The sequence below is a fragment of the Anabrus simplex genome, chromosome 1 (genome assembly GCF_040414725.1).
Source record: "Anabrus simplex isolate iqAnaSimp1 chromosome 1, ASM4041472v1, whole genome shotgun sequence".
In the NCBI taxonomy this organism is placed as follows: domain Eukaryota; kingdom Metazoa; phylum Arthropoda; class Insecta; order Orthoptera; family Tettigoniidae; genus Anabrus; species Anabrus simplex.
The window spans coordinates 1336921780-1336949674 of NC_090265.1; the positions used below are offsets into that span (position 1 = coordinate 1336921780).

The following is a 27895-nucleotide window of genomic DNA, read 5'->3' on the forward strand; positions in this document are numbered from 1 at the left end:
CATAAACGATGCCCTAAGATTATATGGGTGTCACCAGATCAGGTTACAGAAAACCAGATAGACCACATCGCAATAAGTAGAAAGTTTAGAAGATCAATGACTGATGTTAGAAATAAAAGAGGGGCAGATATTGGAAGTGATCATCACCTGGTAGTTGCAGAGTTTAGAATGAAAATTGTGGCAAATGGAAGGAAATTTGAAAGGCGAAACAAGAAATTTGATTCAGGTAAATTGCAAGATGAAGCTAAAAGGAAAGAATTCCCGATAGAATTAAGAAACCGCTTTGAAGCTCTTGCTGTTGAACCAGAACTTATGATGGATGTTGAATTATCATGGAAGAAAGTCAAGGACACCTATTTAGAAGTTAGTGAGAAGGTGCTTGTATTTCATAATTATCTCAAGAAGGAATGGATGTCTGATGATACTTGGAAAAAAAATAGAGGCTAGAAAGCTATTTTAAGGCAAAGATTAATATGTGTAAAACAAGACAACAGAAAGCCACAGGACAAAAAGAATATGTGGAAGCTGATAAGAGTGTAAAGAAAAGTGTAAGAAAAGATCATATACAGTGGGTAGATGAACAAGCATGAATGGCAGAAGAGGCATCAGCAAGGGGAGATGCTAAGGAATTGTATAGTATCACAAAGAAACTGTCAAGGAGAGGATTTATCAGGAATAAACCCATTAAAAAAACAAGAGAGGTGAACTACTGACCACCCGGGAAGAACAGCTACAGAGATGGAAGGAACATTTCTCAGAGTTGCTCAATAGAGATATAGAACGGAATGGTAACTGACAAGCGGAACCAGTAGATAGTGACCCAAGAATAAATTTACATCCTCCAACCTGTCAGAAATAGAGAAGGGCTTGAAACAGATAAGAACTGGAAAAGCACCAGGTATGGATAATATCGCGCCAGAAATACTTAAAGCAGATATTGAGACCTCGGCAAAATTATTGCACCCCCTGTTGGAAAGGATCTGGAATGAAGAAAAGCTACCAGATGAATGGAAGAAAGGCCTGTTTGTTAAGATACCAAAGAAAGGGGATATTACTGTGATAATTGGAGGGGAATTACATTGTTGTCAGTACCAAGTAAGGTGCTTTCAAGGATCATTTTAGAGCGGGTGAAAGATGTTGTGGAATTGCTCCTTAGAAGGGAACAGGCTGGTTTTCGTAAACACCGTAGCTCATAAACACTCTGAGAATCATCTTGCAACAAAGTGCAGAATGGCAGAACACCCTCTACTTGACTTGCATTGACTTTGAGAAGGCCTTTGACTCTGTAAATAGAAGAGTTATGTGGCAAACACTTGAAGAATATGGTATACCACAAAAGATTCTGAATATTATAAAGGATATGTACGAGGGTTATAAATGTTAGGTTCTGCATATGGGAAATCTTACTGTACCAATAGATGTGACCTCGGGAGTTCGAGAGGGGTGTATTCTTTCTCCAACTCTTTTCCTACTTGTGTTGGATAGTGTGCTGAGGAGAGTGTATTGAGGTTGGAAAAGGGGGATCCAGTGGGGCTTACAAGATAGATTAGAAGACCTTGTTTTTGCAGATCACATCTGCCTACTGGTTCAGAGATATGGAAGAGAAGATTAAGCGGTTGAAGGAGGAGGCAGAGGATGCTGGACTTAAAATAAATATTAATAAGACCAAGGAAATGAGGGTCAATTCCTAGATTGATGATAAATTGTCTATAGATGATAAAGAGATGGAACAAGTAGACTCCTTCATATATCTTGGGAGTATGGTTACTACGGCTGGAGGAGCAGAAGAAGACATTAAGAGTCGTATCAGGAAGCGAATGGTGCTTTTGTTCAGTTGTATCCTATATGGAGAAACAAGAACATTTCTAGAAAAACTAAGCTACGACTTTTTAACACAAATGTTAAGTCCGTTCTGCTTTACAGCTGTGAAACGTGGAAAGATACCCAGAAGACGACTAAACAACTACAAGTCTTCGTGAATCACTGTCCAAGACGTATCGTTAACAGAAGATGGCCAGATGTTATTTCAAATGAAGATCTATGGGAAGAAACTAATCAGCAGCCAATTGAAATGCAGATAAGGGAAAGAAAATGGCGTTGGATAGGACATACTTTAAGGAAGCCCGCTGGAGCCATTGAAAAGACAGCGTTCGACTGGAACCCCCAAGGCGCTAGAAAGCGCGAATGTCCGAAGAAGACCTGGAAAAAGACGATCGAAGAGGAATGTCTAACAGTGGGAAAAACTTGGAACAAAGTGAAGAGGTTAGCCAACAATAGGAAAAGATAGAAGTGTTTCTCGCAAGCCCTATGCTCCAGGAGGAGCAACAGGAAATAAGTCAAAGTAAGTCATGCGAGCAAAGCCGCCGGTAACTGCTAGTTTCAAATATAACTGTATGAAACAGACTTGCATTGGGCAGTTATGAATTTCTGCAAACTGGTTAGTTTGATGTTAGTTTAGCGTGAGTAGTTTAAAATGCTGTAGTAGATTTTAGAGGAACCAGTCTGTCGTGTGCCTCATTATTTCTAATGGTTAACTTCGGTAAAATTGGTCATGTGAGAAATACTACATAGGCTTATCAATTTTTGGTGAAAATTGAGTTATCATTGGATTCTTGTGCTTTGAGGCAAGACACCAGAATGCAGAGAAACACTGCGTGTCTGATCATTATTACCTATAGATTTTACATTTGTTTGAATTATTTTGTATCTGATAGTGTATAACAGATTTATTTGTTTTCCTCAAAAGTTACTAAGGGCATGTAAGGTTTCTCAAATGATCAATTCAGCGTAACTCTTGAGACTTCCATAGTTCTATATGTTAGGTCAAGTACCATGACAAGCAGGAAACAGAAGGGAAATGGCAGAAAGGCGTTTTGCCTAATGCTGTACATCTTTTCAAATCCATCAGTAGGTGAAAAATGCTTTCTCAGAGTATTGCATCCTTCATTTGTCCAATTAATTGACTTCCCTGTTCAGTAGCCCTTAAAAATCTGTCAAGGTACTACAATCAGAACCAACTCAGACCCGATCCTTCTAAGACACAAGTATGTGCCTTCCATTTCAGGAATAGGATAGCTCATTGTGAGTTTCATCTTGAATGGTCAGGTATCCAATTGCAGAACTGTCACACTTCAAAATACCTGGGAGTGACCCTTGATAGAACTCTTTCCCTCAAAACCCATTGTTAGAGCAATAAGATGAAAATCTTCACACAAAACAATCTTATTCGCAAATTGGCAGGATCACAATGGGGTTCTGATCCTCAGACAATGCAAACTTATCAATGGCACTGTGTTTTTCTGCTTCCCCAGTCTGGTACAGTTCATCTCATGCCAGACAGGTAATACAGTCCTCAGTGAAACCTGCATGAGCCAAGCTGAGTGGCTCAGACAGTTGAGGTGCTGGCCTTCTGACCCCAACTTTCCAGATTTAGTCTGGGTTCAGTCCGGTGGTGTTTGAATTTGCTTACATACATCAGCCTCATGTCGGTAGATTTACTGGCACGTAAAAGAACTCCTGCGGGACCAAATTCTAGCACCTCAGCATCTCCGAAAACCACAAAATTAGTTAGTTGGATGTAAAGCATGTAATATTGTTATGAAACCTGCAGGTTGATTACAGGTTCCTTGAAGCCTACTCCGACAGATAAACTCTATTATCTGGCTGGAATAGTGCCACCCTGTGTATGTAGAGAATTAGCTGCCAACAGGGAGAGGCTTAAAGTGGAACAGGACAGCACCCACCTATTGCATGGACATAATCCTCCTCAGCAACAACTGAGATACCGGAAGAGTTTTCTGAGGACATCTGAGGTGCTTACTTTCTGACCAGAGAAGGCAAGGCTGGAGCTGTGGAAGAAGAGGACCCCTTATCTCTGTGAATGGATGCCACCAGCTGAGCAGTTACCACCTGGAGATAATGAAAGCTGGCTGGTGTGGAAGTCCCTGAACAGGCTATGATCAGGAATGGGAGGATCCAGGGATAACTTGAAGAAATGGGAGTTCAGCACAAGTGATACAAGGTATGAATGTGAACAAGAACAAACCACAAGCCACATGCTACAGTGCCCTCTGTCATAAAAGTAGTTAGTGGTACACAAAACCAATAACATTATTATTAATCCCTTGACTCAGCGGGGATTTGAATCCAGGGCTCTTCTATCCAAAGACTAGCATGCTAACCACTTGGCTACTGAGGCAGACCTCCCATTTCTGCAATATATAAGGCGACTACTCGCCTACTAACCTGGGTCTAGTTCAAGAAAGAATTCTTTAGTAAGAATTTGAGAAGGAAGCAACCATGGCCTTTAAAGAATGTACTGTTCCAGGATATGCCTGGAAGTGAAACGGAAAACCACAGAAAAATATTTCAAGAACAACATACGGTGGGATTCAAACCAATGGCACCTCTGGAGTCCAGATTAGTACACAAGGCCCTACCACTGAGCTAATTCACTCACTTGCTGAAAATAATAATGTTAACATACATATATTTGTATCTTCATTATAGACTGGCCTTTCAGCTTTCAGTCTGCAAGCCTCTGTGAATTTACTAAATGCCTCCACCATCCTCAGTTTTAACTAGCTCTGTAGCCTTGTTTAGTTCCATACTCCTTGCCTTAAATAATGGGAAACTGAGTCTAACGATCATTGCTTTGGTGTGTCTCTACTTCTCTTACCCTCCATGATCGAGTCCATTATTCTCCTAGGTAACGTATCCTCCATTCACCTCGCATGTCCCCAGCACCAAAGCCATTTTATGCGTATAGCTTCATCAGTCAAGTTCATTTCGAACGTAGCCTTTACCTCCTGAAATTATTCCCACCTGTTCGTAACTGCTATTGTTCTCACTGCATTCATATCTGTTACTTGTAAGTTATGAACAGGATATCTAGAGTCCACCCAGCTTTCATTTCTGTAAAGCATTGTTGGTCTGAACACAGACTGCTGTAAATATAGTTTTGTCCAGGAGCCGACTTCCTTCTTAGAGAGTGATCACAACTTCGAGCCCACTGCATTCGTTTTGTTGCAACTTGATTCAATCTTTCTCAATATACTACCATCCTGGGAGAATATACATTCTAAATACTTGAAATGATCTACCTTCAATTCTCTTTGGTTTTTTCCCCCTACTAATATCACTTTAGTCTTGGTAAGGTTGATTTTTACACATTGCACCTGTTTCAAGTTATTTGATTGCAGATTTTCAGCGCAAGTCTGTGATTAAGACCAAGTCGTTGGCATAGATCAAATTGCTTACTACCATTTCTACCCAACTGAATTCCTCCCTGTCACTTTACACCTTTCAGTGGATGATCCATGTAAACTAACAACAAGGGTGAAAGATTGCAGCCTTATCTAACCTTGAACCAAGAACTCTTTCTACCATCAATTCACACTGCAGCCCAATTGTCGCCATACATGCCTTTGATTGCTTTTAATAATCTACCCATAATTCCCCAGTATAGCTAACATCTTCAAACATTATCAGTCATCAGTAGGGCCTGGACTTTTTAAAAATGCATATTTTGTACATTAGTGCATATTTTGAACGTTAGTGCATATATGGACATATTTTTCTCTTATGTGTGATCGATTATCTAAGATTTCTGAATGAAATGAAAAATTTAATGAAACCTATATGTTGCACATCACTTGGCAACGTCAGACACCTTCCCTGATCAAGGAAAGTGCTTTCAGTGTCACAATACAAATAGGTAGATGGATAATGATGTTTTACATAACAGCAATTTCCTTCTTTCTGACATTCCTTCCTCCTTCTTACAGTAGCCTCCCAAGATTTGCTTAGACAAGTGCGTTCATCTGTTAACTTGCTCTTCGTCTATTGCAGTGTTTTACCAGATTTCTTTTTTTAATTTTTTTTATTGGCTTTACGTCACAGCAACAGATAGGTCTTATGGCGACGGTGGGACAGGAAAGGGCTAGGAATAGGTAGGAAGCAGCTGTGACCTTAATTAAGGTACAGCCCCAGCATTTGCCTGGTGTGAAAATGGGAAACCACAGAAAACCGTCTTCAGGGCTGCCGACTGTCTCCCGAATACTGGATACTGGCCACACTTAAGCGACTGCAGCCTATCGAGCTCGGTGTTTTACCAGATTAAACTGCAAAAATGCCTAACGTCTTTGCCAGAAGAATGTCCCGAGCAGTCAGTGCCGGTGTGCAAGTATTGCCCAGTTACGTCCATTGACGTAGAACAATTATTTTCAGCGTATAAATTACTTCTGTCCGACAACAGAATGTCATTGACTCCTTAAAACGTTGAAAAATTTTTCAAACCTACTGCCATGCATCATTTTCTAAGGAATGAAACTTGTTTATTAATTTAACACTGAGTTAAAATTAAATCATTTGTTTGGTAATTGCAATATGTTTTATTTTTTGTCCATATTTTCATGCATATTTTCAACATTTTTAGTGCAGATGTGCATGCATATTTTTGGAGTTTTTAGTGCGTATAAATCCGGGCCCTAGTCATCAGTGATCTGCATATAGGGCTGTCGCCCAGGTGGCAGCCTATCAGTTATTTACCTTTTCCCTAGGTACTCTGTCATATGCCTTCTCTAGATCTACGAAACATAACTGTCTATTGTTCTTATAGCAGTTTTCAGTTATCTGGTTTGTACTGAAAATCTGACCCTGACAGCCCCTCTGTAGTCTGAAACCACACTAGTTTGTATCCAACTTACTCTCAACCACTTATCACACCCTCCCTTCCAAATTTTCACTGAACACCTTGCCTTAGATTGAAATATCTTGATAGTTGTTATAATCCTTCTTGTTCCCTTGCTTATAGATGGGTGCAATTACAGATTTCATCCAATCAGAAGGTACCTTACTAACATTCCATACTAATCTTATTACTCTATGAAGCTGTTTCCTCCCTGCATTCTCACTATATTACACCATTTCAGGTGTAATTTCATCTATTCGTGCTGCTGTATAATAATGAAGTTTATTTACTGTACATTCCACATCATCAAGTGTAATATTACTCGCATCATTGTCCTCCTCCCTATGAGTTCATTTATTCAAAATCAACAAAAATTTCATTTTATATTGAGAATTTTTCAAAATGTGCCTTCACCGGACGAGTTGGCCATGCGGTTAGCCCCAGGAAAATGCTGGGGCTGTAGCTTAATTAAGGCCACGGCCGCTTCCTTCCAACTCCTAGCCCTTTCCTATTCCGTCATCGTCATAAGACCTATCTGTGTCAGTTAAATCTAAGAATTTCATTTTTGTCCGTATTGAACTGAGAATGGAAGATAGGAAACTTAAAAGGTGGACCCTTTTAAGTTTCCTATCTTCCTATCTGTGTCAGTGCGACGTAAAGCCACTAGAAAAAAAAAAAAAAAAAAAAAAGGAAATGTGCCTTTGACCTGTCCAGTGATTCCCTGGTACCTACTAAAAGTTCATTTTGTTGACTCAAAATACTATTCATTTCCTTTTTCCCCCTTCCTTTCTGAGATTCTTTATTACTGTCCAGAAAGGTTTCCCTGCCACTTGACCTTGGCTTTCCAGGTTATTACCAAAATCTTACCCAGACTTCTTCTTGAATTCAACAGTTACTTTTCTTTCATCTACATACTGTTCCCTGTTGGTATCGGTCCTTGGAAATATTTCTGATAGTCCTTCCTTTACCAGGCGAGTTGGCCATGCGGTTAAGAGCGCACAGCTGTGATCTTGCATCCAGTAGATAGTGGGTTCGAGCCCCACTGTTGGCAGCCCTGAAGATGGTTTTCCGTTGTGTCCCATTTTCACATCAGGCAAATGCTCGGGCTGTACCTTAATTAAGGCCACAGCCGCTTCCTTCCCATTCCTAGCCCTTTCCTATCCGATCATCGTCATAAGACCTATCTGTGTCAGTGCAATATAAAACCTGTTGCAAAAACACCTTCCTTATATGTTTACAAGTTTCCCTCATTTCATCATTCCACAAAGATGTTCACTTTTTCCCATCTTTACACACAGATGTTCCTAGGCATTCCCTTGCTGTTTCTACAACTGCAATTCAGTATCCTACCAATTCTCTTTCTATATCCTGAACCTGCTTGTTGTCTGTTGTTTAGAACTTTTCACTAATCATATCCATGTACTTCTGTTTTAATTTTCTTGTCCTGGACGTTTTCGACTCTTATTCATCAGCAAACTGATTTTACTTTCTCTCTCCTAGGTGTAGAGATGCTTAGTCTACTACAGATCCGATAGTTGTCTGTATAATCAGAAAATTCCTGGTATACCTGCACATGTCTAATAGATTTCCTGAATTCAAAATCTGTTATGATACAATCTGTTATAGACCTGGTGACCCTACCCTCCCATGAATAGCTCATGCTTGAAGAGTGTATTCGTGACTCCCAATCCCAATAGCATACAGGTTTTTTTTTTCCAAATTGCTTTACGTCGCACTGACACAGATAGGTCTTATGGCGACGATGGGACAGGAAAGGGCTGGGAGTAGGAAGGAAGCATCCATGGTCTTAATTAAGGAACAGCCCCAGCATTTGCCTGGTGTAAAAATGGGAAACCACGGAAAAACCTTCTTAGGGTTGCCGACAGTGGAGTTCAAACCCACTATCTCCCGAATACTGGATACTGCCCACACTTACGCGACTGCAGCTATCGAGTTTACATAAAAACAATATATATACAATTCTCCACCTTATCAATACGAATTTATTTTACATTACAAATATTCAAGACTAGTTTCGACCCCTATGGGGTCATCCTCAGTTACAACTGAGGATGACCCCATAGGGGTCGAAACTAGTCTTGAATATTTGTAATGTAAAATAAATTCGTATTGATAAGGTGGAGAATTGTATATATATTGTTTTTATGTAAAGTAATATCCATCAATACGGAAATGAAACTTATAAACAATAGTGCAGCTATCGAGCTCGGTAACACAGAAGTCTAACGAACGCTTTCCATTCCTATTAGCTTCCATATCTTCCCCACACTTATCCCATTATCTTCTTGTATTTGTCAGTTCTATTTCCAACTCTTGCAGAGAAATTGGCCCATTAGCATTATCTTATCCTTACTGTTGACCCTGACTATGATATAATTCAGTGCTTCATTAAATTTGTCAACATCTTTAGCCATATGGTGAATAGATGGAGACAGTTCCTCTCCCAATTCCTCCAAATCTAACCAACTCATTAATTCATTTACTTGTCTAACATAAATTGTGCTGCGTGTGACAGTATTTATTCCCTTCTCTCTTCAGTGCCTGTTAAGACTACTTTATAATCTCATATATCTTTCTTGTTATCTCCCCTTACCCAAATATCATTAACTCCTCTAACAATACATCCCGACTCATTCTCTGCGCTGACAGCCAGTCTGCTTTCTTTTTTCCATATACACCCCATTAATATTGACAGAATCAAATTCCATTTTGTCACCAAGTTGTTTCCAAGGAGTCCCTTGCCTGTCAAATGGAAGCAGACTCCATTACTTCCATAGGTCATAGGCTTACTTAAAACGTTCTGAGCTTGCTCTGTATAGATTCTTTGAAGCAGGATACTGCCATATTTCCTCATATTTCCAGTGAGAATCTTTCCTTTAATGGGTTAGGGACCACTGGTGGATTGTATAGTCCTAGCCACCTGAGCACAAGGAGGGCCATGACTTGGAATATGTCCAAGATGTCCACTCCTATTCCATAGCAGCTGGTATTCTGACTCTCAGGATCGCTTACTAGGCCACTCAACTGTTGCTCATGGTTCATGAGCTAGGAGCTAACTACAGTAACTAACACCACATACCATAATAATAATAATAATAATAATAATAATAATAATAATAATAATAATAATAATAATAACTAGAGCACCCATGTTGCTCTGCAGCATTCATTATAAATAGGTCAGATAACTCGTCTTGATACGACTGTTGTAGTCATATTGTTTTACCTGCCCTTTCCAATTGTTTTATGAAAATTTAATAAGAAACGTGTTGTGGTATGCCGAAGTTCTTAGTCAGAATTCATCCATTCTGACATCATGCCATCTGTTTGGTGAAAATCTATCCATATATTTGCTTTTTTATCCTGTAGTTTTTAATATAAAACTTGGTATTGTGTCGTAGATGGCAATGGTAATTTTAATCTCGGTTCTTCTATTTAGAACGGTTGTCTTGTGAGCTTACTGGTTAGTCTCGAAGAAGCGTTTTTTGCCAGGCAGATAATTTTTTAAGATACATGGCCTTCACACCTCCTAGTGTAGCTAGGTTATCCTTTGATAAGTTTTCCCAGATAATGTCTAAGGCGTATGTCCTGATGGGGTCTGGTTGTACGTAAACTTTTTTTCTCTTAGCAGCCTGTAAGTTATTAGGAATGCTCTGCCATCTGTTGAATACATTTGGAAGCTGGGAAAGGTTACAGAATCAGAGAGTATCTAGCAGGGAATAATATTCTTCCGTGATCAGAGGAAGTGTATATTCTCTGGCTTGACAGGTAGTAATCAATAATGACTGCATGCAATGACATTACTAAAGATGAAAATCACATATATCAGAATAATAATGAAAATATTGGTCGCTTAGCAACCTGCTAAGTGCAGAATGTATTGCGGGTTAGGGTAAGCCTTCACCTATAATTGAATCAGTCATTTAAGAAAGGGCACATGTCCAGAAACGCAACTTTTCAGGAGGAGCAAAAAACTGATTTAAAAGCCAGTCTTGCTAATTACGTTAAATGTATGTATTTTGTCCGTTAGTGTTAACGATTGTGGGTAGGTTACGTTATAAAATATGGGATAAAGATGAAGGACTTTATGGTAATTGGCAGATAAAAAAATTAGATATATGCCCTTTCTACAATGATAGCTGAATGCAAATCAGTTTTGGAGCAAAAACGCTTTGTTTATTCAAATAACTTAGACACACTGTGTCGTTGTTCTACAATAATAATCATTTGAATGATGACAGTTAATCACAATCATCGTCAGTCACACGAACAGTTAGTCATGCAAGTATTTCGTTGTAAAAGTCTTTGTACTGCCCCTGAATGTACACTTCTAGACGCTTTAGGTCATTCATCTTATTCCTGTCAATAGGAATTGGTTCGTCGTAGGCTAGTTCGTTAGGAAGTTGAACGTTGCTGTCTAGATGCAAACGGAAGATGTGTTCAGTAAGGCCATTGATGAACTGTTTTGTCCGTACGGTTCCCGGATCATTGGCAGTGTAAAGAAAGTGCATGGATGATGCTGGCTGGAAACGAATTTTCAAGTTTGTAGGCACTCCTCTTCCTCTAAATTCATCTGACAACCCTCCCCTCTTATAAAATTTCGGCCACCATGCAGTAAAGTTAAGAATATTACTCGTCTCTACCAGAATGATGGTGAACTTGTCATGACGAATAGGTGCCCGTAAGATGATTTCACAATATTGTTTCACATCATAAATTCGATCAATTTTTTAACAGTTTGTTTAATGATAGCAAAAGCTCTATCACAGGCATTGAATGAGTGCCCTCACGTAGGGAAGTAATGGTGAATGGTTTCAAATCGCTTCATGTCAACAAGTGCTGCACATAATCTGATCACTGTATGATACTTTTCTGCCCTACAACGCCACTAGGGAACATTCGAAGCTATTTTATACTCTTTGGTACACATGTTTGGATATAGTCTAACAAAAAGCTATACATTTCATTGGCACCTGTACGAGCTTTACCGTTGTAGTAAACATAAAGCACTGACGAATTTGTTTGCATATTGTGAATGCCAAACGTGTTCACCCAAAGCTGTCGCATGTAGAATATGTCCTGCACTGGTATTTTTGGTAGGGGAAGGTTCTGACAATAATCAAAACACAGTCCTAGTATTTCGGGATTACTCTTGCATTCTAATGTAGTTTTCTTCAGGCAGAACAGGCAGATGTTCCTTCCGGTAAGCAAAGAAGTCATTCAAGAAAGGGCACTTATCCAGGGATATGAGCCCTTTCTTAAATGACTTCCAAACAACACCCAAATGAACCTTAAATATCAGCATGTTACTGGCTGGATAAGTGACCTTTCTTTTGTGACAAGGTGCGCAAGGATGAAAAGAACGTAAATCTGCAAAGAAACAAAAAACGACAATTTGGACATGTGCCCTTTCTTAAATGACTGATTCAATTATTGAAGTGATCATTTGATGATTCGATTTTATGATTACTCAAAGTTGGCTGAACTTCGAGACCTATCAGTGTCTCATGATTCACTGGCAAGTAATTCCAGAGAGAATAAAACAAAAATAGAGCAAATTGGTCCAGTAGAACAGATGGACGGATTTGCTCAAGATGTTTTTAGTAAATTTTAATATGTAGATAATAATAGTAATAAAAAATAAACTCTACATGTAAATTTTATCTTGGTTTTTCTATTAATTCCATTAATTCTATAATGTTTAAGTTAGTACGCTTATGAATGCATGCATTCTGATGTTTCAGCTGCTATGAAAAGTTAAATTAGCTACATAAATAGGCCTGTCTTAGGCTGTATCCACAACAGTGTTTCAAAATATCAGTATTGCTGTATTTCATTGACAGCTCATTAAAAACCGGTTTTGCAAAACTCGCAAACCCAGCTTTAATATTAAAATTCTTTGTGCCTGCCAAACCTTGTGCACCTCAGAGTATCTGCCCAGTTATAAAGGCTATACTGTACATTACATGGAAGCATGGAAGCAGAAACGGGAAAAATTGAGTGGTGATGAAGATAACTTTTCCAGTTCTCTTACAGCCGAACCAGTAGCTTCACCATTGGTGGATAAGGTACTTTCTCTCCAGTTCTTCTGAAGACATCAGACTCGTCCTACAATATCCATCACTGCTCAGGATGTTCTTAAAATTAAACACAGATATTCCTTCAAGTGCCCCTGTAGAGCATCTTTTCAGCAAATGCAAAGATACTCTGGTTTGACAAATATTAAGAATCAAGTAAATAACAAATTATTTGAAATACTAGAAAGTCACTAACTAAAATTAAAAATAATGGGGAAAAAGTCATTTTGAAAGTTCCAAGTGATGATAGCCACTTAATAATGTCTTTATGCTAAAAAAATGTTAAATGAAGTACAGTAATATATTTCTATTCGTAACCTTTAGTATCATCCCCACCTCATGAAGGAAAAATTTCAGTGATTTTCTTGAGGCTTGTGTACTGTGGAGTAATTGTAATTTTCCTGATTACTTGTTGATACGTTAGAAGTTCAAACTAAAGAACTTTATAACAAGGCATATCAAAATCCTATGTGTTGGTCACATTTGTTATTAATGAGAAGTACTGCTTTGATGAGAATAAAAGAAGATTGGTTCCTTATATTAGTCCTTGTAATTTAAGAAACAGTTTGCCTACTATTTATTCAGTGGCGAAGCCTGAACTAAGTAAGGGGGTAGACAAGTGATTAATTTTTTATTTAAATTATTTTAATCATATTATATATGGAATTTTGTTTTCAATGCATACAGATCTGTATTCAATATTATATTAATGACTCTGAAACTAAGACAGACCCTATAACAACCTATAGACCTAACCCTACGTGCACTAGTTTGGTTTTTAAATATAGACTAAATAGGCAGCGGGGAGTTGACAAATAACAACATCCTTTTAAAATTAAAAATAATATAATTAATTGTTGTGGTGATTTAATAAGAGAAATAAGAAATAAATAGATTTCCATACAACTCACCTTAAACAATATTCTTGTAAATTAGTTCAATCCGCCTGTCCTTCATTTCAGCAAATATATCTATTATTACTCTCGTCTTGAAGTCAGGCGTCTTGCTAAGATGCAACAGCAGTTCATTCTTTATACCTAGAGTTCCGAAGTTAGACAGTCTCTGGTTGGACATCAAATTCCTTAAATATGTTTAAATTCGTTTCAAGGCACTCGTTGCACGTTCACTAGAAACTGATGTTAACGGAATAGACAGGATCAAGTTAAGCTATTTTGTTGTTTCCATATGCACACACTGGAGTTTATTATTAAGAAGGTAAGTCAATAGTTGTTGGGGTTATAATACCGTACTTGTATTAGCGGGCAAGAAAATGCATGTACTTGAAGGGTTATGATGCTATCATTCATTTATTAGGTGTAAGTTTGCTATCTTCGTATGTGAATATTATTTTATTTTTATAAACGTTTCTTATGATAAAGTAATTCAAATTAATTACATTAAAAGTATGCCTGAGATGGTAGCCAATGAGAGCAAGAAGAGACTGTAAGTCTGTCTACTGGGTGGAGAAATCTCGGTATTGGAAAGTCATAGTTCCACAGTCAGCACCTACACATAACGTTAGTGTTGCTCTATCTGAAAGCTTTGGAAATCAAAGGGAACATACACAGAAAGGACAGCATCTGCTTTCGCCTCCATGCTTCGTTTAACTGACGCAGGCCCGAGCATTGCCGAAGTGAGACAAAAATAAGTAAAGCAGGGAAAACAATAATGTCATATTTATTGTTACAATAACACAGGTGGAATTTTGTTGTACCTGGAAAACAGGAAAGATAAGACTGAGAAGTCTGATCTAGAGGTAGCAAGCTTGCATCTTACATGGAGGACCCAGGTCCAGTTCTCAGCCAGGTTGTGGAATTCTGCCAAGATCTGAAGGGTGCTTCAAGGTCCTCTTGGCCTACATGAGAACGATTGAGGAGCTGTCCGATGATGAGATAGGACTGTAACACCATGGGGTTAATTTGCCTAATATGATATGCAGGGTTATTAACAGTAGATTTTGAATCTAAGCTTACATCTACATGACCCAATCCATGTAGTCATCTTGCCCAGTAAATAAAATTAGATACCCACCTTAACTGTCAGTTTTTGTGTTCCCATCTTCTCATACTTTAGATGATGTATTTTTGAGATTCTGTGTCCACAATAAGTTCATCCAAATTGATACTAAACAAAAGTGGGAATGCTAGTACTTGGAAATTTTTATGACAAATTTAATTTCCTCCTCTTAAGGATAAATGGTAAGTTCCTTTAGAGGTGTGCTTTTAGAAATCTCAAAATGTCTCTCTAAATAATTGTAGAAATTCTGTAAATATGTATATGTTTTTTAAGTCTCTGTTTCTATTCATGTCTACTTGCCCAACTGAACTCTTTCCCCAACCCGTATCTGAAGTTGGACATTAAGATTTTCTTGGTACCATAACTTTAAATTCCTGGACATAAACTTACCTTTTCCTGATCTATGGAGATATTAGTGGAGGACTATGCATTTTTCCCATACATGTACTTCTTAATTCTATCTTTGTAATCTTTAGTGAATACCTTGCCCATCAGCTGAGCAAGGTAATTAATACCTTCACTTTCCTGTGCCAGGCTCCTTGTCTTCATATTTCATTTTCAACTTTTATTGGTCAATGATTGTTCTTTACCAACCCTAATAGTATTAGGTTTACAAGGCCTTTCCTTTTCATTTCCAAACATCTTCCTTCTTTAAGGACTTAGAATACATCCTCCTTTTCCTTCAGTTAATGTTTATGGGAGACTGATAATCTCCAACTTTTTGGATGCCAGTTTGTTGGTAATTCTGAGACAAGTAATGCAGGATACCATACTTGAAGAATTAATATTATGCCTGGTCCAGTGAAAATTGAGTGGAATATTATGTGGGTTTACAAACAAAACACATTAGCCAGTTTTGGGGATTTTTACATTTTCACACTGCTCTACAGTGCTATTTTAAATACTCTCAACTCTCAAATACTCTAAATACTTATTCTGAGACGAGATATTGGCAATAGTATTGAAAACTTCCAATTTTTTTTTTTTTCTCTCTCAGAAGTAAGATTTTTGACTTAATGAGTTTTACTCATTAACTAATAGTTTGTTGAATTCCTGACACATTATTTTACTAACATCTCCACAGTTTCTTCTTTCTCCTTAAGGACACATGACATGCCATGAGCCTACTATACTGCATTATCAGTATGTACAGCTCCTATGACAAGTGATTTTAGCCTAAATCTGAGTGTTATGAATTCTATAAACTCCAAAACTGACATTATTAAAAATAAAACAAATGTTATTATTTAATTAACGTTATGACAGAACTTTAAAAATATATATGTATTATTATTTTGCTTACTAGAATATTAAAGTGAACCCAATAGCAAGCTTGGTCAGCTACCATGAGAAAGCTTTTGCTAGTGAATTCCACCTGTGGCTATGGATGAAGTATTTTTGAATCTGTCTCTTAGCACAGTCAGAGCAGAATGTAACTTCCACCAATGTCTGCCTCATTTATGGCTGTGACAGTGAGGAAGCTGCTGAATAATGTCATTTGAAGCCCAATTAGTGCATCTAGATGTTAAGAAAGGCATTACTCATAGTGGAATTGCTTTTTTGGTCCAGTGAGGAAAGCAATGGCAAACGACCTCAATTATTGTTATGCTGTGTACATCTCATTATGGACCGCCATCGGCGACGCAAGAATGGAAAAAGGCTAGGATTGGGAAGGTAGCGGCCGTGTACAGCCATATCTGGTGTGAAAATGGGAAATCACGGAAAACTGTTTTCAGGTTTGCCGACGATGGATTCAAATGCACCATCTTCTGAATGCAAGCGAACCGTGCAGCCAACTCGCTCAGTAAGAAAGAATTAAAAAGCTGTAGGACATTTTAAGAGTGGCAAATATACGTGAATTAATATTTCAAGTGGAAGTAACCCGAGTCACAGATGGACATGTTTTCTGTGATGTCATCTGAGAAGTCCTAAAAATCTAACATGGTTTCTTATACTAGAACTAAGACTACGGTACGTCTTGTGTGTGGTTGTCACACATCTGTAGCAATTCAACAGATGTATTACAGAGTTAAGTAATTGTGTAAAAGCACGGTAACCGAATTGTCACGAATACTGTATATTTTAGTCATTTTTAATTGCAATGGTTACTTTTTTACAAACCGTATTTTGTATTTATTACTCGTAATGTACATCTTGAAATAAGATCGTGATAGTTACATTTTAGTAATCCATTTACGTCACATGGAAGAAGCAATGGGAAATGGTGGTGATAACTTTCCAGTTTTACTATAGCATTTTCATTCACTAGTGCTGGATGAGGAATTTTCTTACGGTACCTCTCCATTTCCAAACATTAAACTTGTCCCACAAATTCCATCACTGCCGGGGATGTTCTGAAAATTAAACCATTTTCGATACGGCGGTGGTTTAATTTAAACACACAGGTATTTCTCCAGGTGCCCCCGTAGCGCGTTTTCAGCAAATGTAAAGATGCAGTTTCCTTCTAGAGATCGAATCTTAGCAATGATAATTTTAAGAACCAGCTGTTTCGTGAAGTAAATGAAAAATTAGTTGATATGCTAAAAGCCAATAAAATAAAAATTATGAGAAAGAATAATTTTGAAAGGTCCAAGGTATCGTATTCATTCTCACGTATGTCTTCATAAAAAAAAAAAAAAAAAAAACACAAAATGAAGTATTAATAATATATTTTCCTTTCAAACTTCGGTTTCATTTCAGTCCAATAAGGTAAAAAAAGAAAGTGATTTCCGTAAGACTGGTGTCCTTCATCAGTAAAATTATTCAAGGACGCTAGTCTTACGGATTTTTTTTTACCGCATTGGACTGGAATGGTACCGAAAACATAATCTGTAATTGAGTAAAATATTTCTCACGTAACTGTAATTCAGTCCAATTACTTTTTCCTGAACTTTCCCCATCACTGATTGTATACAAGGTTCGTGAATCAGTTGGAGATGGTTCGTCATTGATGCGCACGCATGTAAACCTACGTTTTATCATAATGAAATAAACTATTGATATTTGTACGAAGGTTTGTATGAAAGATTTTGTTTAGTTGAACAGGATGCTCTGGGCTATTTTACATAAACTGTAAAAAAATCATTGGTATTGCAAAAAGAGGTAAAAATGGGCATGAAAAGTTGGTAACGATTAGGAAATAAATATTTTCTGAGGGAATGTCTTAGTGATTCTGAAGTATATTGTTGACGGAAGTCCTTTACTCACTACAGGAAATAATAATAATGTTATTTGTTTTACGTCCCACTAACTACTTTTTAAGGTCTTCGGAGACCACTACAGGAAAAGAACCATGTGAATACTTAATACATTGTAGGTCTAGTATTTATAGTACAAACTTCCTTTTGTTAAAAAAAATTAATATGAACATGTGATTTTTAAAAAAATGCAGATATTTTTGTTATTTATTTTACGTCGTACCGACGCAGACATATCTTACAGTGGGATAGGACGAGTTATGATTAGGAAGAAATCGACTGTGACCTTAATTAACGTACATAGACTCTCAGGATTTGTTTGGTGAAAAAATGGGAAACCACGTAAAACCATCTTCAGGACTACTGGCAGTGAGGTTCGAACCCACCATCTCCCGAAAGTAAGCTAACAGCTACGTGATCAAACCGCATAGCCAATTCGCTCGGTTTTGCAGATGATTATTAGGCTTTATATAAATCTGATCATTATTTCATGAATGGTAATAAATGTGTGTTAAGCTTGCGAAAGTTGTAGTTGCTGAGCTATAAAAAATATGAGTCAATCTAAGCTGGCAACAGGTGACCGGCGTCAGGAGATTTATTGGCGCATTAAATAACTTCATTCCACCGTCTCTTAAAATCTGTAGTAATGGAATGGATGTTAAACATTTATTAAAAGTAGTAGCAGTAGTAGTAGTAGTAAACAGACACTATCCGGCGGTCATAATAAGCTTCTTGTTATGTTGTGTCTAAACTTGCGCATACACTTGTCTGTCTTCCTATGAACGATTTCCGAACCAGTAGTACTAGCCTTACTTGACTTTTTACTGCGGGCCGATGATCTAGATGTTAGACCTCTTTAAATAACAATCAATCAGCTTTTTCAGTGCTATTTCTTCATCAGCATCATGTCACTTTTTCAACTATCACAAACTAAATGATTAAACAAACTGGCGTAACATGTAGCTTAAATCTACCCTAAGCTGACCACAGTCTCAGTCTTCAGAGATGCCGGTAGTTTATTCTCGAATTCATTCATTCATTACCAACCTCTCTACATTCTCGTACAAAGGAAAAAAATAATAGCAATGTTTATTAATTACAATAATTGTGTCATCTTAAACCGATTTCTTAGACCGAAGTGTCTTTGAAACCAAATGCTGCCGCTCGATGCCGTCACAGGATGAACGAGTGTACTGTAACTTGGGATGAATGACTTGCATAACATTTTGTTTTGCGTTACATAAGAAGTTCAAAACTTGCCAGGGCATGATGAGCACTAATTAGCAGCCGCAGTCTGCACGTCCTGCAGTGTAGCGTGACACAGCACAATACTGTCTTCCACATCTTTTTAACGATGGACTGGACAGATGCGATTTGGTAGATGTTTGGGTGAAGGTGACCATTTTTTAAAAAACCAAACCAAGGCCCTTGAATGCCACTTCAATTTTATAGTCATGTAAATTTTCGCCTGATATTCAATTTCTCGATCTGCTGCATTGTACAATGATGGAGTGTCTCGTAGAAAATGAGGATAGGTATTTCGGTTCAGTATGTTCACTACTACTATTCGGTCTGAAGCACACCACTGAATATGAATAAAAACCTACAACCTGTTTTCCAGTCATTGACCGGGTCAGGGATGTAACGAATGAAGCAGATATAGGCTGTTAGTACGATGGGGTCGCCACTCCCAAAGTGATTTATTAATTAATGATAGAAGCTATCAAATGAGAATGGAGAGTGTTGCTGGAATGAAAGATGACAGGGAAAACCGGAGTACCCGGAGAAAAACCTGTTCCGCCTCCGCCTTCTCCAGCACATATCTCTCATGGAGTGACCGGGATTTGAACCACGGTATCCAGCGGTGAGAGGCCGACGCGCTGCCCTCTGAGCCACGGAGGCTCTTACCACTGAATATATAAAAAATAAATGTTGTTTAAATTGAAGTATGTAACTCACTATTTATTGTTTAACGTCTGTAAACCAGTAACATATCAATTAAAAATTGACAAGAATTCGCGTTTATATTTTCAGTACCTACTCAAGATACCTGTGTTTAGGAATACTGAAGTTTATTATTATTATTGCTACTATCGTTATTAGGCTGTTATTATTTCTGGTCGCATATGTAACTTTGAATGTGAGAAACTAACAAAGACATTTAATTAATACTGTAGTTTCAGTTAAAAAGCTCCAATGTTCAGAGATGGAGGTGGTTAAACTCGAAAACTCTCCCTTGCCTACGTCACTGTGTGGCAGACATCGACACTGGCTTTTCACGCAGGTGGCTACGGTTCGAATCCCGGCCAGAGATCATTTTTAAATAGTGACTCTCAGAAATTTACCTTTTGTTTATATCTATTATTTAAGTTTAATTTTATAATTAATTATATGTAACTAGAAATCCTAATACTCTGTAGTTTGTACAATGTAGTACACATGAGATGGTTTGGCATAACAGCAGGCTTCATAGCCTGAGCCACGCCACAAGTCAATAAATAAATAAATAAAAAATAAAAATAAAAACGCACCCTGTGGTTCAGATTCCACGTGAAACTGCAAACTTGCTTTAATCTAATTTTCCATTTTGTTACTACTTATTCACTCTGGCCATTGCTGTAAGTGCAAGGGAGACTTATTAACATGGTACTCAATGGTAATATTTATTTTTTGGCTCAATTCATCTTTCTCTGGTGTATGTATCTTCATGTCAATACCTGAACAGCATTTCAGTGTGAAGAGCCATAAGATAAGATAAAATACATCATGGGGTAAAAAGTCCTCCAAACTTCTACATCTGTGTTCAATGCAATGTTCGTGTCTTCGTTGTGAAGAGGACAGATACTGAATTTAAGTAGGAATTTGATGCATTCACTGATTGTGTGATCTAATAACTGAAGTCCTTACTTCCTATTTATTATTTACTTATCGCATGGCTTTTAGTCCGAAGACTAGCAGCCTCGTGCCCTCGCTCCAAATTACCACTGCTGAGAGGTTTGGAATTGAATTTATGATTTTAGCAAGCAACGTAGGGTAAATATTGACCAACTTCAGGGTAGTGATGGGCAACGCTCTCTCTCGAGACTGACGTCGCAGATCTCGAGACTCTCGCAAGAATCTCGAGACCGATCCTCCTGTAGTGCAAGCTGTGCGACGTACCAGTAACTACGACTGTAAACTTGATAGTATATCATTGGAAGTTAATGGCGTGAAATAACGTTCCCATATGAAAACGTGTGTGCCAATACATTTTGTCAACAGCCTGGAAAAGTACTGCATGTTCAACTGTGAACCCCTTAATACCATTAACGAAAGTGAAAGCAGAATGTTAGTATCTTAAACTGTTCACGACTTATTTGGGGTGGACATCTTAGCTGAATAACCATGCATAATTGGTGAATAGGCTTAACTGTAGATAGGATGTACAGGATGTACACCTACTTGGATACTAGAGGAGTGCATTATTCGAACCTGAGACGTGGAAGATTTGCTTTGCTACATATGCCACCGCCATTACACGTGAGTGGAACGTGTAATCTAAAATGCCCGACTTTGATCCAATTTTTTCAGCAGGGGTGATGGGCAACGCTCTCGAGACCAATTCTCGTGTGCTGCGAGCAGTGCGACGTCCCAGTAACTAAAAGTGTAAGCTTGATAGTTGTCATCAGCAGTTATATGGAAACGTGTGTGACGATAAATTTTGTCAAAAGCCTAGGAAAGCACTGCATGTTGAACTATGAGCTCTTTAATACCATTAACGAAAGTGAAGACAGAATGCCAGTATCTTAAACTGTTCACGAGTTATGTCAGGGACTTCATAGCTGAATAACCCGTACAATTTTTAATAACTATTATTGGGATGTAACCCACCTGGATGCCTCACAGTCGTTGTCGGCAGGGTAGCTTCTTGTGATTCAGACCGGGCCGGAGATGTTCTGTGACTATTCCTCTTCATTTATATTATGTGTTTTTAAGTATCGGATCATCCCAGGAGTATTTCTGCCGACGTATTTTACTTCTTTTGAGTAAGCAACACAGCGGGCTGTGCTATGTGACATCTCTTCAATATAACCGACATCCACGACTTACGTTGCGTTTCGGACATCGTCTTCAAGTTGTCGCGTACAACAAGACACAATTTCACATTGCACCGTTATATATCGAAGTACCTAATTATGACGCGAATACTCTGTAAGGAATACACTGTAAGGAATTATTTCCTTCGTCACCAAAATATCGGTGAACACAAGCAGTGGTAATATGTTATTGAATGTGGGGTCTGATAACGATGTACACCTACCAGTCGAAAGAATTGGAGCAAACTGAAGCATTTTAGATTACACATTCCACTCATGCGTAGTGGTGGTTGCATATAAAGCAAGGCGCATTTTGCCTCGTCTCGAGTTCGAATAATGCACGCTCCTTGTATCCAAGTACGTGTACCTACAGCAGCCGTCAGGTTCTGTACTTAAACCACTCATTCGTATACCTACCAGTGCATACAATGCCAGAATAATTATGTTATATTGCGTCAAAATAGACCTCGGTAGAAATGAACGCCCTAGTCGCTTGTTGACACGTATTTACGAAATTGAGAAGGCCCGTGGTTGGCTAGCATACTCGGCTCAAACAACATTCAGCTCCGACTACCTGTAGGCCTACAACACTCTGCTCGCCGCACAATCCGGGGACACCGCTCTCGAGATCTCTCGAAATTTCTCGCGAGAAATAGTACCTGCGTTAGTCTCGGGAAATCTCGAGACCTCATCTCAGACTGCCCATCACTACTTCAGGGTAATATAGGACACGTATTATGGAGCCTAGTCAAGTCCGACATTGGTTCAAGTTACTTATGCTGTAGGAGTATATTTTGGCCATCGTTTTCCAACCTGATTTTCTTACCTTCACTATTTGTGAGACGAGGCATGGATCTTCGAGACCAAGGTGAGTATCCACTTTCCATTTTCACTCATCTTGTTCGTTCTGTCTTGGTCAACAGTTGGTTCTTTCCCGACCATAATATATCAGATTTGTGAGCACTAGAGAATCTTTCATTATCCTAATTTTCAAGATCGAACCTCTCGCTCATTTTCTTTTGATTGTTGTTGAAAGGGGCAGCCCTAGCATTTGCCAGGTGTGAAAATGGGAAACTACAGAAAACCCTCTTCAGGACTCCCGACAGTGGCGTTCGAACCCACTATCTCCCGAGTGGAAGCTCACAGCTGCGCGATCTTAATCGCACGTATTATTATTATTAACGCTGAAAGACGAAACTCTCTTTAATGAAAATGCGTCGATGCACTTATCACTTTTATTTTAGAATCTTAGCCCGGACGCTTACCTAGTGATATGTAGTACTATGCTTTCTGGTATGGGATATTTTCGTCGACCTGTCTGTTTGATCTCTGGTTTTGATAATATGAAAGTGACTGAGGTGCTAGTAAAACCACTTCTATACAGATGGTCCCTGTGATGAATGGAATAAAAGTATACTTTGTAGCGTCGGTTTGTGTTTACATTTCAGTGGGCTTGGTAGACTGATATGTGGTAGAAAGTTCTTGTTCAGTGAGGAAAGCAGCGGGAAACTACATCATACATCGTCTAGTATGCCTCTTTCATAATTTCCGGGCGTTCTATGATGGAGCTATTGGGGATCCTGGAAGCTCTTTGGATGAAATATGAAAGGAACACTTGCCTTTGCCTTGTCCCTGGTCATAAATATTCGGTCGAGTACATCACCTTAATTTAACTTAGTACGTTTACATGCAGAATTCAGATCGATCTGAGTACACTTCCCGTATTGAAAACGCCATGTAAACGGGGTGTCAGTTCGGATTGAGTCTCAAGGTCGATACGGTAAAGTCTGGGATCGTATCGTACTCGGTTCGAACTGAGTTCCATGTAAACGCGGATCGTACTGATATCGTATTGAAAACGACTGCGCACACACTCCATGTTTCTTCTGACAAAATCATCATCATTAAAGTTCTGTCGAAATAACAAATATAAAGCAGTAAATATATTTACATGTATAAATGATCAGCAACTGCAATCTTATTATAAGACGGCCAGCCCTGGCGATTAAGAAAATCACGATGACCTTCTGTTGGAGGTAAAATTGGAATGTGCGTGCTATCTATTGCACCAATTATATTTGGAATACCACACATACTTTCAAGACTGAAAGTTATCTCCTGGGCTTCTACTTCATTTGGTGTTTTTAAATTCTAAGAGGTAATATCGATTTTACTACAATTCTGCATCGTCTGTATACGTCGATGTTGCCTGGCGGATTCAATACGATACTCAAATACTACATATAAACGGGGATCGTATTCAATCCGGCAAGTGTACTCAAATCGATCTCAGTCCCCCTGTAAACGTACTATATGTGTATTAGCCATGTTATATGAGGGGATCAGGTAGCAGCTGAGAGAGATTGGGATTTAAACTTTCGCTCCAGTTAAATATAGGGAAAAAATACCTGTGCTGTCTTAAGACTACTTCCAATTAACTACATTTATACAACAGTAGAGATACCACAATTAAACAGGTTTTCAAATAGGTCTCGCTCACAAAATAACTGTTTGGGCCAATAGTGATGACCAAAGTAATAGTTTCTTAGGTGGGGATCGACTATTTCGACAGCAATCACAGTGAACTAGATCACGTACCGTATCTCAAATTTAGAATGATCAATTTTCAGTGCTATTTTATGTCATTTCTATTCTGCTTTCAACTAATATTGGAATGAAACGGCTGTTATACTGGTGATGCAATTAAATTATTTGGCAACATTTTAAAATATGGGTTGATCCTGGATATTGGACGTAGATGAATAGTTCCTAAAACTCGTAGAATGCCTTGTCTGAATGATGAGAAGAAAGGTTAAGAAAGTAAGAAACACTTAAGCTCTGGTGTTGACATTGAAAGAAATTAAAATAAAAAACGAACATTGTTCCATATCAAGATTATGCGCCTAAAACCTTTCACTATCGCTCTGTTAATATATTTCATCTACGTTTTAAGAGAACCGTAATGCGTGAAGTGAATGAGATCTTAGCAGGCGACGAATGTAAATAATACCGACAAATGATGAATCGTAAATTCTGATAGCATCACTGTTCCTGATCGCATATCGCGGAGGAAGATAAATAGTTTCCAAAAATTGTAGAATGCCTTGTCTCAAGGACAAGAAGGAAAGTGCAGAAAATTAGAAACACTTAAGCGCTAGCATTGGCACTGAAAAAAGCAGGAATGATATCATTGTTCCGTAGCCTTAGGTGCTGTTAGTTCTGAGACTTCGCCTAGATTCTTCGACTGTGAAGGTGAATTTGGATTTAAGAAGGTAGGTTCATTTTAAGGTGACTGAATTAGAGAAAAAAGTAGATTGTAGAAACTGATACTCTGCCCCACACTTTAACACAATTTCTCAGAGGGACTGACTACGCAAGGTAGGCTATAATATTACTAGAATCTCTCACACCGGGCGAGTTGGCCGTGCGGTTTGGGGCGCGCAGCTATGAGCTTGCATCCGGGAGACAGTGGGTTCGAGCCCCACTGTTGGCAGCCCTGAAGATGGTTTTCCGTGGCTTCCCGTTTTCACACCAGTCAAATGCTGGGGCTCTACCTTAATTAAGGCCATGGCTGATTCCTCCCCACTCCTGGGCCTTTCCTGTCCCATCGTTGCCATAAGACCTATCTGTGTCGGTGCGACGTAAAGCAAGTTGTAAAAAAAAAAAAAAAAAAAAAGAGAGAGAGAGAGAGAATCCCTCAAACCCGGCCACTTTTGTCTAGTCAAAACCAAAAATCAGACTGACAAGTTGACGAAAGTAGCAAACTTGTTCTAGTTTTACCAGAAGATAAGTTGGACTATAAGCAGTATATCTAACCGGAAATGAATCTGGGGTATGTAATTATTTGGGCGTGCATTTAAGATAGATATTCCCAGATCTGATTTAAACTAGTAAAAATAATCCTCAAGACAGCCACTGATCGTGGCAAGGATTTAACCATGTCTCTTTTAGGGCGCTAGCTAAGAAAGCGAATGTAGAGCGAGAGTATTCATCAGTAACATGGACTGACATTGAGCTGCCTCAGCTGTTTGCCACTTAAGATAGTGGATTATCACTGACGAGGCCGGAAGATTTAGTTGCGAAGGACTACGTAATGCGTGTTATTTTATCATGTTACGAATCTCATTAATGAATCTTTTGTCTTAGCGATTATCAAATGCACGCACGAAAAGGAAAGAAAACTTTCTTATTTTCCTGAGCTGTGCAGCTCTGAGGCTGGTAGCAGGGAAAGTGTAGCACACGCTGGTATAAAACTGGGTGTCCGGCTCGCACCAACACACAGTTCCTCCTGAGGACTGCAACAACCACATTCGTTCGCCATGACAAGGACTGTAAGTGATTCTTCTCTTTACTCACATTACATTGTTTACATTCGCTCACATAACCACACTGGATATAAAAATTCCTTCGTAACCCTCGAAGGATACGGTCATATTACAGTTAAAAACGAATAATAACAGCTATGGCAGTATGAAAGAACAATATTTATTTAAAATTGTATTAAACTTTATTTTATAAGAGTGACTCTTTAGTAAACTTTCTTCATTTCGAGGATATGGTTAGTGTAAATTCTACTCCCCCTCCCCAACCACACACACGTTCTTTGTAGGCTAAATTTGAGAGCCTATTGTCGTGTTGTATCTATGAAAAGCCTGAGAACTGGGAAAGAAGTGACATCCACCATAAATCATTTAAGAGTAGCTGAGGAAAGAAATTGAATTCGCTTGCCAACCCTCCCCCCTCCCCCACTGACATTCATGGATATTGGTCGGCATGGCTAGTGTTTGAAAACACTAAGTGGTATGAGATACGTGAATAGTTTGAAGTAGCGTTTTATGACAATATTTTGAAGTTCCATGCTTTATAGGAAAAGGTTATGTCTTATTTGGACTAGCGGCCAATGGAGAATTTGGAAGGTAGTATTCCAAATATCGCTGCCTTGGTTCAATACTGATCTACAATATGACAGTCCTGAGATCAGAGCATTTAAATATTTAGTTTCTGTGTTGTAGTTCAGAATCTGTATTGAAGAAACTGACATCGTTCTCGGAGTGTGAACAAACTGAAATCTTACGATAGAATTAGACAGAGCAAGAACGATGCCATATTTTCTTGTTTATACCTCAAAATCATGCCTTTGCTGGCGAGACCTTGTGTTTACAGTTCTGGTATGGGCTACACAATTTTTTTACTTTCATTGATATGTCTCAGTCTTATCCTTAGCTTTGACAATATGAAAGTGACGGAGGAATGAGCGATTCCTTATGCAGCCAGTCCATGCTATGAATAGTGTGAAAATGTTGGTGTATACATTTCAGTGAGCTTGACAGACTGATATGTAATAGCAACTTCAGGCTCAGTGAGGAAAGAAACGGGAAACTACCTCACTCCTCATTTCCCTAGTACGCCTATTCAGTTGATGCTTAGGCCATCTCTGACAGCTAATGGCGGAGCTGTTGAGGACCCAACCAGCCTTCGGGCTGAGGACTCAACACACACACCCCCCCTCAAAATCCCATATTTTAAAATGTCAGTAGTGATCTAGGATAGCGATATACTTAATCTCCGATGCTGAAGACGAGGTTGTGTAGACGTTAAGAGCATTACCAAAACAAATTAGTTACACTTCTAAAACTGCTATATTTACACCAAATCTGATTTTAATCGAATAAATTGGTGTGGTTTTAGGTTCAAGGTATGCCATGTTCATCAACTACGTGTGTTTCATGATGTGCATGGTCTGTTCTAATTTTTGTAACTTCATACGTTATGTAAGCGGATGGTATAGTTCCTGTGTGATCTGAAATACGATTTTAA

At 38.5% G+C, this 27895-nt stretch overlaps 1 protein-coding gene across 1 annotated transcript in view; it reads left to right on the forward strand.

Annotated features, from left to right (window-relative positions):
* LOC136858935 (titin) overlaps nt 1–27895 on the forward strand; it is a 186325-nt gene that overhangs the window by 142274 nt on the left and 16156 nt on the right. Inside the window, exon 9 of the mRNA XM_068225760.1 lies at nt 12814–12945. Coding sequence (XP_068081861.1) covers nt 12814–12945 — 132 coding nt within the window. The remainder of the gene's footprint in view (nt 1–12813; nt 12946–27895) is intronic.